The sequence below is a fragment of the Sceloporus undulatus genome, chromosome 5 (genome assembly GCF_019175285.1).
Source record: "Sceloporus undulatus isolate JIND9_A2432 ecotype Alabama chromosome 5, SceUnd_v1.1, whole genome shotgun sequence".
Classification (NCBI taxonomy): domain Eukaryota; kingdom Metazoa; phylum Chordata; class Lepidosauria; order Squamata; family Phrynosomatidae; genus Sceloporus; species Sceloporus undulatus.
Window position 1 is genome coordinate 92,470,033 of NC_056526.1, and position 12,487 is coordinate 92,482,519.

The window sequence follows — 12,487 nt, forward strand, 5'->3', positions numbered from 1 at the left end:
GACATTAACCCGAGTGGAAAGTAGACAAAACCTGCTCCTTTTTACTTTTGAAAAATCCCAAAAGTAAAAAGGAAAGGGCTTTGTTGACTTTCCGCTCAGGTTAATGCCACATTATTGCTTCCACGTGTCTGAAAATCAACCCACTTTTGTGGATATTTTCTGAATTTTTAAATCCCGTTTCTGCACGGGATCTGTCCCGTTTGATAAACTCCTAGGAAGGCAATTCCAAGAAGGTTCCACTCCATCTTCTTACCAGATGTACCTGTGAGGGTTGTGGGACAGAGGAGGAAAAAAGCGTCACCAGACGATCCGAAAACACAGGCAGACTCATAATTATTCAGGTAATATGGACCTGGACATACAGCATAAAGGATGCTTTAAACTGGGTAAGTATTGCTACAGAAATTTCAAAAGGCAGAGGGCTGGCTAAAGAAGCTTTCCAATGACCTGGATAAAGGATTCGGTGTCTTGTATAGCTCCTTGATCTTCCCCATATATTGCTTCTCCAATGGTATGAAACCATTCTCTCCATCTGCAAATAAAAGGTATTCTAGCAATGTAGCATTTTTATCTTTCATAATTCTCATTCTTTTCTGTTTGCCTTTCCTTTTATGTAGTTGAGGGGTGGAAATGTGCACTTCCTTTGGCCTTCCCATTAAGTCTTCAACTCTTTTTTTCCTTTTTTTTTGGGGGGGGGGGGCTCCAAGATCTTTTTCTTTTGAGAACTTTTTTAAAGACCTCAAAGCTCCCCCAAACCCTAGAGGAACTACAGGATTTTGTTTGGCATTATCTCTCAGGCATTTGCTGGTGACTGTACCATCTGCACTTTTCAAGCCTCTCACTCCCAGAAGAGAATGTGGTTCCAGTCAAAGATCACGAGAGGCAGAGCAATCAGTAGTGTTAAAAATGCACAAAACTAAAAAGGTAATCAGATCTCTATTTATTGTTTTAAAGGAAAATACTTAATTATTCTTTTAATACAGAGATTAACAATTAATTAAGAATCCAGCTTATTTGGTGGCTTTCTTTGAGGTTTTTTCTTCCTCGGGGTGCTGTCAGATGCTCTATAGTGAATGTTCAGATTTTTCTCCCTGATTAGATACTAACTAAACACCTGAATTTATTTTAACCCCCCACCCTGGGATTTAATAAGTAGCCCATTTTGCTAACAGGCCCTTGCTACTTCTGTGATTTCATCAGTCCATTGTTGGCAATGACTTTGGCATATTCAACAGCTGATTTGTAAGGCACTCGAGGGAGAGCTGGATTTTCAAAGTCCACATGGAAGAGTCCAAAACGAGACCTGTATCCACAAGACCATTCAAAGTTGTCCAGAAGAGACCATACAAAGTAGCCTTTCAGTTGGACGCCATCGATGTATATTGCTGAAAGAAAGAAAGAAGAAGAAAACTCTATTTGATTCATTTAAATTATATTTTGCCTTTCTTCCCTGGGACTTAATGGGACATATAAAGGGCTCACAGGAAATTGCATAGCCACATATTCATCAATTCAGAAATGTTGAATTTTTAAAATGTTCTGGAAAAGAAATCAATTTGGTGCTTGTTGTTGCCATCCTCTCTCTCTCTCTCTCTCTAAATTTTAAAATTTACACATTCATATTCAGTTGACATCCTATATATTGAGAGATAGATTGGGATGACTAATCAAGAGGTTGGGGAATCATATCAGCCCCCTTAGACTCTGGGATGAAGCATACAAGGTAAAGGAGTCCAGGACTGGGCAGCATGCTTTCATGAAGAACATACATGCTATTGGATGGATGTTAGTCTGAATCATTAACTAGTTCATGATTTTATGTTATTATCAACAGTATGAGTTAGCCATCTGTAAAAAGGGCCTTCGCTTATGTAGGCTCTATATACCAATGCTCCATAGTGGGACTATACAAACTGTAATTTCTGTCTTTCCTGGGGTGGGTAACAGAGTCTTCCAGCTTTTATCAATCTTAGCCAGCACAGCCAAGAGTGAGAAATGTAAGCATTGGAGCGTAGCAACATTTGGGGTGTACAAGTTGCCTACCTTGATCTAGACAATAGTCCATTCAAAATAGGTCTGTGAATTTTTTTAAATTGCCTGCTTCTGTATATTAGTGAAAACATAACTCTTTATTTGTTAATACCACACTAAGAGATTTTGTAAACATGTAAGTGTGAAAGAAATCCATGTACAATGAATACTGTGTGAAAAATGAAGCTTTGTATGGGAAAGCCCCTAAATATAATTGTTTAAACCACTGGCTGGTTTTCAAAAAAGCTTAAATGTACAGGAACAGCAAAAGAAATCTTCTGATTGTCTCTGTCTCTCCTACTCACGCACACAGACACAACATGCACACACAGACATATACACTTATTTAGGTAAAAATCACCTACATAGAGTCTAATATAGCCTGCGAGGAATGCAACCCTCTGTCATTATTAGACAATAAGCCACTGAGAACTCTACTGTATAATCTGTCTGCATACCATAGACAAAACAGGAGAGGGAACCTTGCCACGTGACTTGTCAGCTTGATTTATGAGGTACCTAAATCTTGGGGGAAACAATCTTTTGTGTATTAAACCTCTGCTCAAAACAGCGCTGTGTACAAAGATAACTGAGGACGACAGGGATGGCTCTTGGTCGGCTGAAGCTGGAACAAATGTGATAAGGGTTGCTGTTCTCACACATCTACTGTTTTGTGTGGAGAGGGAGGTGGCTTTAAATTATTATGAAAGGGAAGGGGTGCTAAAGAAGGCAAATGTAATATAAAGGTGAGGCACAAAAATAATATCCATGGCGAACTTTTGATGTACTGCTTCCTTGATGATAGGACATTTGCTAAACATGGCGACTCCATGCCGATACTTTGATTAGAAAACATGTTGGGAGCTCATTATTTCTAAGCCGTGGGCATGATTTCCCAATATTCTTAGTTAAATTGCACACTGCTGCCATACTGCACCAGTTATTCAACTCATTTTCTCCCATCCTTGTTTAGGCAAGAGGAAGATTCTTAACTAAAATTTGCCCTGGAAGCAGACTATCTAATTTAGAAATACAAAGGTCTCTCATCTTTGGAGAACAGGACTAGTTCAAACTTCCCTTTGCCTGTAGAGCACAAACCTAGAACTGTGTCACTCTGCCCAGGTGATCTTCAAATGTAGGAAGAGACACAAACAATGTCAGATAGCTTGTGGGATTCCTATAGAAGTTAGGTAGAAGACATGCCCTTACTTCTCAGTGATCATTAAGAGCCCATATGCTTCTGCTTTTAACGGAATTCATCATGAAGAACACAGAATCTAAAGCAAGTGTGCTTGTTCTCACTGAGTTAAACATTATATCATGTACTTTACAGACACACTTATTGCATTGGTTCAGGTGCTTAAATTTGGCAAATAGAACAAATTAGTGCTCAGCCTGTCACAGCTATCTGTATACAACAAGAGGTGATGTTAGGCCAGGCTCCATGTGGGGAGGCAAATGCAAATCAAGTAAAACAAAATAGTTTGCTTTTGTTTCTACACATCTGCAAGTCTAGAGATCTGACCTAGGAGGGCAGAGTCACTCCGAAAGTGTCTGTGGTGAATCCAAGACCAGAACATGCCTTCAAAGTTTCATGTTTCATCTAAAGCCTTGGAGGACATATTCTGCTCCTTCCTACAGCCAATAGGACACTCTTCCACAGCCATAGGAATATTGCTTAAAAAGCAGTGTAGATGACAAGTGAGTTTTCTTGGGGAGAGACTTCCACAAATGAGATATCACAACAGCACCTGTTTCAGCACAGAGGATAGGATCTGCCAACTACTTTGGTATATGAACCAGGCAGCCAATTTTTTAAATTTTATTATTTTATTTTATTTTTGGAGACCTGGATCCCAGAGATGGAGATTTACACGGGAGCAACAGTACACTAAATTGAACTCAGGAATAGACAGGAAGCCATAAGATCTCTTTCATCAGTGTGATAAGTTCCCAATAGTCCCAGTTAGAATGATAGCAATTACATTCTATACCTAATAGCAGTTTTTGACTTGTCTACAGGGCAACACTATGCACAATGTAATCTAAACCATATTCCATTTATGAAAAACAGGCTGCATGGAAATTGTTGGGGTAGGCACCATCCTCAATATATCCTGTGTTAGAAATAAAGTTAGAAGCCCCTTTATAAACAAGAGTTCACTATATGGGACACACCTATGTGTGCTCCATCATGTGTGTGATGCTTCTATGTGGCAGTATACCTACAGAGGAAAATCCTTATTCAAAATCTTAACTCCTGTGCCTAAGTACTCTGGTGACAGCCACATTATTAATTAGCATAGATTTATTTACACCTATCATGTCATTAATCATTGTATCAGGAAGGTCGGCTAATTAATTAACCACCATAGGTGGTCACAACAGCTGAAAGAACCATTTCAGGTATATGTCAGAGTACATCATTTGTCTTGCCTTACACATTGCCCCTCTTCCTCTTGTAGTATTTCTTCTGCATACTTTCTTTCCTTGATCTTTGTGTTAGCTTTGATACCATGGGACACTCACTCTCCACAAGGTCTTTCCATTCTATGACATCGGTTTACTGGCCCTCCACATCTCATTGACAGCTCCTTGAATTCCTTTATTGAAATATTTCCACATAGCTATAAAAATAGCTTTCCGCAATACACTATGGGGCTATGCCTCCTGATGTTTTGGCTTCCTATGATATGGCTCATAATGCTTTGGGACAGTAGAAATTGTATTCTAGTATGTCTGGTGGTCATCAGATATAAGATGGTCACGATACAAGCCAAAGGTTTGAAACTACTAAGTCCTTTTAATTGCCCAACTAAGATATACTGTGGCGGGTTACAGACCGCCGCCGCCGTTTGCTCCGTGCAGGAGCCGCAGCAGCCACACCACACGGCTCCTGCACGGACCGAAAAAGAAGCTCCAAAATGGAGCTTCTTTAAGCGGCGCCTCTATGACGTCGCAAGGCGCCAGGGGCGGACTCGCGACGTCATAGACACCGCGACACGTGCGGACGCACAGCATCCAATACGTAAATATGGCGGCGGCCGTGTGGAACGGCCGCCGCCATATTGTACGTACAGAATACATACTAGGGTTAGGGGGGTGCAGAAGCATCGCCCCTTCCTAACCCTAGTACGTATTCATTACGTACTAAATGGCGGTGTGTAACCCGCCTATATTTTATTTTTCCTGCATTTGGTGTTCTGTTAAAAAAACATTCTCCAGTTTACTTGGTTTATATACTCAGTGCCCTCGCTTCAATCACTACACATAGGAAGGTGTATAGTGATTTGTAATAACTGCAGTCATTTTTTCATGCTAAACTTAAAAAAATACAGCAGTGGCATATAAAGACATTGATTCATACGATCTGCACTTCCATGCAATTCCTGCTCTCCAACAGCCCTATATGCTCCCACAGGCAACAGTGTGGGTACCACCAAACATATGAACTAGACCCATATTTACAGTGTTTTGGCAAGAAGTTGTTTGCAATTCAGTGGCTGTAAAAGAAAACCAAATATGAGCTGTCAGTTCAATGTGTCAAAACTGATTTACATTTCAGATTTTTTTTTCTCCAGCTGCTAATCTCAGCTATAGTAGAAGACAGACAGAAACTAAACATATGAACATCAATAAAGAGGATTAAGGATAAATACTAGGGATTTCTTATGAGTGACATTTTGCAAGCATTGTTCACCAACTGACAACTTTATAGTGGCTACTCTCAAGGAGGAGATAAACAGCAGATTTGTGAATATGGAAACAAGTTCAATGAACAAGTAAGCACATTTAATAAGCAGAATAGGGAGGGAGAAACATAAGGTGAAATTCAATATATCAGTTTATCAAATTTATCTGCTTAGGGGTTTAACTAGCAATAAATTGAAGTGCTGCCGACAAGTGCTTCTAAAGCTATAAGATGTTGAGGACTGGGATTCCTCTCCCTCGTGTGTCAGGGACCTGTATCACATTTATGCCAGTTGGCAACATAATGGTTTCTGTCTCCAGGGATTAGTACCTGATGGCACTGGCCCATGGATCACCATTTTGAGTACCATTGCTGCAGATATCTTACAGGCTGTTAGAATTTTGATCATTGCAGATTCACATGTTTCCCTATCCCACAATCCCCTTCCTTTGGTAGAGGAGCAGGTCTGTGCTGCCTACAAATAAACAACTTCATTTATATACCTCTTCATACTGAACTAGAAATGTCTAAGCGGTTTACAACTGTAAACTAATTCCCCCAACAATCTGGGTACTCATTTTAGTGACCTCCTCGAAAGGATGCAAGCCTGAGTCAAGTGTGAGCCCTTTCGCTGGTATTGAACTCGCAACCTTATGGTTTTGAGTGATAGGCTGCACTACAGGCTGTTAACCACTGTGCCATCACAGTCTTCCACCACCCCCCAAACCCCCAAAGTAACTGTTTGGTAACTTCCACTTTTTCAAAAGCAAGCAAATGCAGCCCCCAGACCTTCTTCTGATCCCTGATGTAAGGCATCTTTGGTTTGGGTGGTTTGCATGTACAGTGGAACCAGTGATAAGCTGCCACTGCCAGCAAGAACTAGGAACATTTTTCTATTATTTGCCATGGTTTCTAAAAAAAATTGTGCTGCTCTAGGCAAAGGGATCCTGGCTAGCCTACCTATACTCACCACAGTCTATGCTAACAACAACCCTATAAGATTAGCAAGGCAAAAAGATAGATTATATTCACATTTGAACAAAATAATGTCTGCTAATCAGACACATGCAAGTATAGCAGAATTGTGGCTGTCCACATTGATTCCAGTTTTGCTTCATGCACACAGAAAAGATGATCCAGAATATGTGAGTGGACCCAACACTTGATCAAGGCTTTGCATCAGTTCATGACTATTTGAGCTATCATATATGATTGAGGTTGCCAATCCAGTTAAAATTTTGCAGCCAGGACTTGCTGAAAAACAAGGCTCTGGTCCCAAAAGTAGAATGAAACTCAGGAGTGGATCAATACATTTACAGTCTAGAGATGTAAAGTTCCTGCACACCCTTGTTTTTCCACCAGAAAAAAAGAAAAAAAGAAAGAAAGAAAGATTTTTGGAGTTTTTTGGAATTCCAGACTAAACCCGGAGGAGAAAAGACCCCAAAGCACCCTCAACCCTATTATTTTGGACTAACAAGTAAACATTACTCATTACACCAAGAACCACAACAAAATGTTGTTATTTTATAAAAGAGCGACCATTCCATTCTCATGACCACAAGAAATAACCTCCTACAGGTAATGTTGTTATTTCTAATGCACTGTGCCCTCCAGGGACAGAAAGCTTTCATTTTAAACTGAGAAAGAAAGGGGAGGGGAAGACTCACTGAATACTAATTTTGGGACATGAAACTCTGTCTAATCAGTCTCTTTTTCTGAGTTATGACCATCAGCAGTTTTTGCTTCTTTTGATCTTTCATTTTTATCGTCTTCATGGACAGATAAAAAAAAACCCTTAAAGTTTGCTCAGATTGAAACAAGGTTCTCTCCCCACCTACCCCACTTTCACATGCCAGTTATTTCTTGATTTGTTCTGTTTTCTAACACAGACTAGTTTCTTACCTTTGCTGCAGACAAGGGGGGAAGATGAAGCAGGGAAGAGGCAAAAGGAGCCAAAGGTTGGATTCTGCAAAGGCTTTGCCACCATGCGGAAGCTTGCACTTGGCAGAACTGCAACCTGCACACCTGGATCAAAAATACCTAAAGAGCTCAGTGTTCTGCAACATTTGCAAGTTCCATTCTAACACTGTCCTATGTGTGCTTGCAGATTTTTTTTTTGGGGGGGGGGGGGTATGCTAGCTAGTCATATATGAACACCTTGGCCTGAATAAGGGCTGATCATCAGGCAGCCTATCTGCTGTTCTTGTAAATACAACACATATACACTAAGGGGAAAGGGAGAGACAGGAGAAATAAGTACACTCCCCACCCACAATTGCTCTCCTGGAGTTTTACATCTCTATTCCAAAAATGTGCAGAAAAAAACATACCAGGTTTGTACTCCAGAGGAAAGCTTTTGGTTTTACCACAACAGAAGGTTATGGGATTGAAAAGTATGCTCAAAAGCCTCCAACATACTGGAGGATGGTGCTGACCCTGTGATGAAACATGTGAACATGGTGTAGTAAACCATAGCTGGAAAACCCTAGCTTTGGTTCCATTCTAGTAATACTTTCATATCCATGTTCATAGTGCAGATCTTGGTGCAGATAAAATTACTCCTCAGCAATGCTCACTATGAAGATGCTTCTCCTGCCCACATCACTTCATAATAAAAATATGTTCCACAGTTAGCTTCCAAATGTATTGTGTGAGACTCCACTTTGTCATGCATGTATCAAAGTAAAAAATAATTTGTCTAATTCTAGTCCAAAGCAAATAAAAAGAGCTGTCAAACTGAAAGCGCCAAAGCCACTCTTGCTGTCTACCAATAACATCCAAGCTTATTCCTTTTAATTAAAAGAAATGCTCTCAGGCTTGCCATAGTCTACAAGCAACAGATCAATACTTACTCAGAAAACAATGCTTCTTGTATACCATGAATTGAAAATTATGAAATATGTCTTCTACTTCAGAACTTTTGGGGCCAAAGAGTTTTGCATACAAAACTTCTCTTGCTGACAAGAGAGGAAATCCAAATGTACAACAGAAAAAGCACAACTAACAGACTAACTAACCAAGGATAACTAATCCAAGGATCCCAAAACTGAACAGTATTGATTGATTTCAATTATGGTGGACTCACACAGTGGGTCAGACTTCATCTACTCTTGTAAGAGTTATACTGCCACCATTTTTGGGAAGCAGAAGTGCTGTTTCAGACATTTCCAGTTAGCTTTTTGGCTTTTTGCGAGAAGCCCAAAACATTGTTACAGTGAAAAATCACACACCGCTGAGTCATTTTCCAACTCAAAATTTGAAGCGGATTTGGCAAAAGTGGGAAAGAATGGAGGGGGCATTTCTTGTGGGATCAGTAAGTTGCACAGGAGCTTTGTTCCCACCCCTAATTTAAATAATTTAAATAAATACTTGTTATATTCCTGATGAGGCATAATAAACCATCACATCCCATTCGCATATTATTCACTTATTAAAATGTATTATCCACTAAATTTTATAAGGAAGAAGCCAAACATTCAAAGAACTATGCTGAAACAATAAGATACAGAGCCAGCTATTTCTTTAGTGCCTAGTAGTCCCTCTGCACCTTCCCCCATAAAGAGGAGGGTAGAGCAGGACTTTTTCATCCTTTAAAACATCAGCACAGCTCTGTATATCTTGTTTGAATGAAAAAAGGGTGTTTTTTTTCTTCCTCCAAAACCAAAATAGACTTTAAGCAAGTTGGCTCTTGAATTGCAATGGGGCTGGATGGTGTAGTATATGTTTGTGTGAGTGTGACCTACAGTGGGTCTGAGGAAATCAAACCATGGATGCAAATATATATTAAATCATTTACCACTTAAAACTTGACAGTTGGTCCCCTCTAACACACCCCAATTCTCAGGCAGATGTAGGACTAGGACTCTCTGGGAGACCAAGGTACAAATCCCTTCTTAAGCATGGAAACCTACTGAATCACAGCGACTTACTGGGTTACTTGCAGCAAGCCAAACACTTTCAGCCTAAAATGAAGGCAAAGGCAAACCTCTGCAGAAATTTTGCCAAGAAAAGCCTATGATAAGGTTACCATAAATTGGAGTGAGCTTGTTCTTGTGACAATTGATCTATCCAGGGCCCCTACCTTGTGAACTGATTAGCAGTTGCTGTCCAGGGCCTCAGATGATAGTCTTTCCCCACCTTGGTACCTGATTTCTTTTTAACAAGGATTGGAAGTTTCTATATGCAAAGCAGATGCTATAGCCCTAAGCTATGACCCCTTCTCAACATCAGCCAGGCACACAGCAGAGGGTCAATTAGAAATCTCCTTTAGAAAAAACAAAACAAAACCCACAGATGTATATATTCTATCCCACCACATGACATTTTGATTCCTGACTGTTCAAATATTTGGGTTGCATGGAACATTTCTGTCCTTGCTAGTCTTACAAAATATTTATTCTTTGAACTCAGCTAAGACTGATCTTCTGCCACTGCAAAAATCTTTGCCGATTAGCCAAATTCTGCAAGACTAGCAGTCCCCATTCACTACGCAGTACGGTAAACTACTTCCTCACCCCAGGAGGGACAGAAAGGTCGCCTGGGGTCTGGGACTAAGGTTATTAGTGATACAGCAGCAGCAGCAGCAGCCACATCACAGTGCTGTCTCTCTGCAAAGCACTTAGATTTGCAAATTCTCAGAAGCCAATGGCAAGAATGAACAGTGAACAACTGTGTGTTTTGATCCTATTTTTCTGCTATTTTCTGATGAAGAAGAATTCCTTTCCAAATTAGATCAAAGGCAGACTTCATTGCATGCACAGTTCTGATGTCATGCAAGATTTGGAGGTGTGTGTGTGTGTGTGTGTGTGTGTGTGTGTGTGTGTGTGTGTTTGAAAAACAACAACAATACATTTATAAATACAGAGCACGTTAATAAAACTGAAGTTCTGGAAAAGCTTTTTGTTTAAATAAAAGACATTTTTCATATCATGTTAATCTTCCTTTCCTATTACAAGCTAGCAACAGGTGCACATCCAGAGCTTATTTAAGATCAATAGATTAGAGATGAAAGAATTAAAGAGACTTTTCTCCAACTAAAAGAGAAAATGAAATGGATACAGCAAAACACTGCCACCTCCAGTTTCAGAGAATGCACCGTCTACAGCACACACACACACACACACACCCTGCTACTGGGAGATGAAGAATACATATAAAGCAGATGTGAACTCTGGAGGCAGGTAAGGTGTCTAAGGCTAATTGAATACCAGTGAGGTCCCAGGGAATTTCTTTGATCACACGTTGATTATTTTCTCTGCTCCATGTAATTCCTATAATCAAAAAATGGTGTTAATTCTGAGTTAAGGCTAGGAATTTAAAGAGGTCCCTTGAAATGCAGTGGCGAGCATGGAGTGGGTGTGGGAGACCGGATTCAATTTCCTGCTCAACCATTAATCCAGAGGGGTGTATATGTGGCCCTCAGGGATGGATTTTGTGGCCCTAAAAACTTCCAGAATCCCCACATTGACCTTTTTCTGCCCCATCTCCAAAAAGGGTTCTAGTTGCTGCTCTTAGAAGCCTCCAGTTGCAACAATTACCTTTTAAATGGGTTGCAGTCCTATCAATAGGCCCCTATATTATTTAACATCAAAAATTACACATTTTTGAGAATTGTTACAAGACTTCCAGATACTTTGGGGGAGTTGTTTTATTTTTCAGTAGTCTATGTGGCTCCTAGGGCACAAAAAAGTCCCTTCAAGTTTGCCTTGGTTGCCCATCCTTGTGTTAAACCCATATGATGACCTTGGGAAGTCACTTTCTCTCCAGATCTGATTTAGGAGGTTTTTTTACAGTGTTATTGGGAATACAAAAGGGGAGAGTCTTCATGTTAAGCACCCTGGAATAATGATGGACAACACCTTGCAAAAAGATGTTGATTTTATTACCTTGAATTTTGCAAGGCCTCTCTAATAAGGTGACCTAGGGCCCAAACAGACAGGCCAAAATAAAGCTGCTTCAGGTCACTTTGGAAGTATGCTGTTTAAATGAAACATGCATCTTAAGAGTCCAGAAGCTGCACTCCAGTACTTGGAACTGGAGCATGGCTTTGGCATGGCTTCTGGCCTCTTAGGACGCATGCAGCATTTAAACAGCTTACCTCCAAAGTGACCTGAAGCAGCTTTATTTTGGCCTGTCTATTCAGGCCCTTAGACTGTAATAAAATCTGCACCTTAGTAAAATTTGAATGGCCGGTAATCAATTGCCAGGGGCAGGGAGGCATTTGATAGATGTCTAGTGGTCAATTAAGCCAGTGAGGTAGACAAACATCTACTTAGGGAAGGCCTAGGAAGATGCATTCCACTCCCACTCATGGTTAAGATCACTTGTGCAGCTTGAAAATATCCAATCAAATCTAGCTAACATCGGCCTGTTACAGACTGCCAAAATAAAGCTGCTTCGGGTCTCTTTGGAGGTATGCTATTTAAATGATGCATGCATCCTAAGAATCCGGAAGCTGCACCAAAAGCTGCACTCTGGTGCTTATGAATGGAGTGTGGCTTTGTTGCGACCTCCGGACTCTTAGGACCCATGCATCATTTAAATAGCATACCTCCAAAGAGACCTGAAGCAGCTTTATTTTGGCAGTCTGTAACAGGCCTATTAACTCCATCTTTCCATCAACAAAGTTGAATAAGTTAACTCTTTGCTGAACCATAGTCAGTTCCAGGGCTCAGAAATAACTACTTAAGAGTAATAAGTTCTGTGTGGTGTGGTTTGGTGGCAAAAAATGCCCCCAAATTTAGCCTTCCTTTTAAAAAATGAACC

General features: G+C 40.3%; 1 protein-coding gene across 2 annotated transcripts in view; it reads right to left on the reverse strand.

The window, feature by feature from the left end:
- Positions 1–925: 925 nt before the first annotated feature.
- LCTL (lactase like) overlaps positions 926–12,487 on the reverse strand; it is a 99,840-nt gene continuing 88,278 nt past the window's right edge. For both annotated transcript variants that reach the window (XM_042468438.1, XM_042468439.1), the window contains exon 6: positions 926–1,385. In XM_042468438.1, the coding sequence (XP_042324372.1) occupies positions 1,180–1,385 (206 nt within the window). In that variant the 3' untranslated portion in view covers positions 926–1,179. The remainder of the gene's footprint in view (positions 1,386–12,487) is intronic.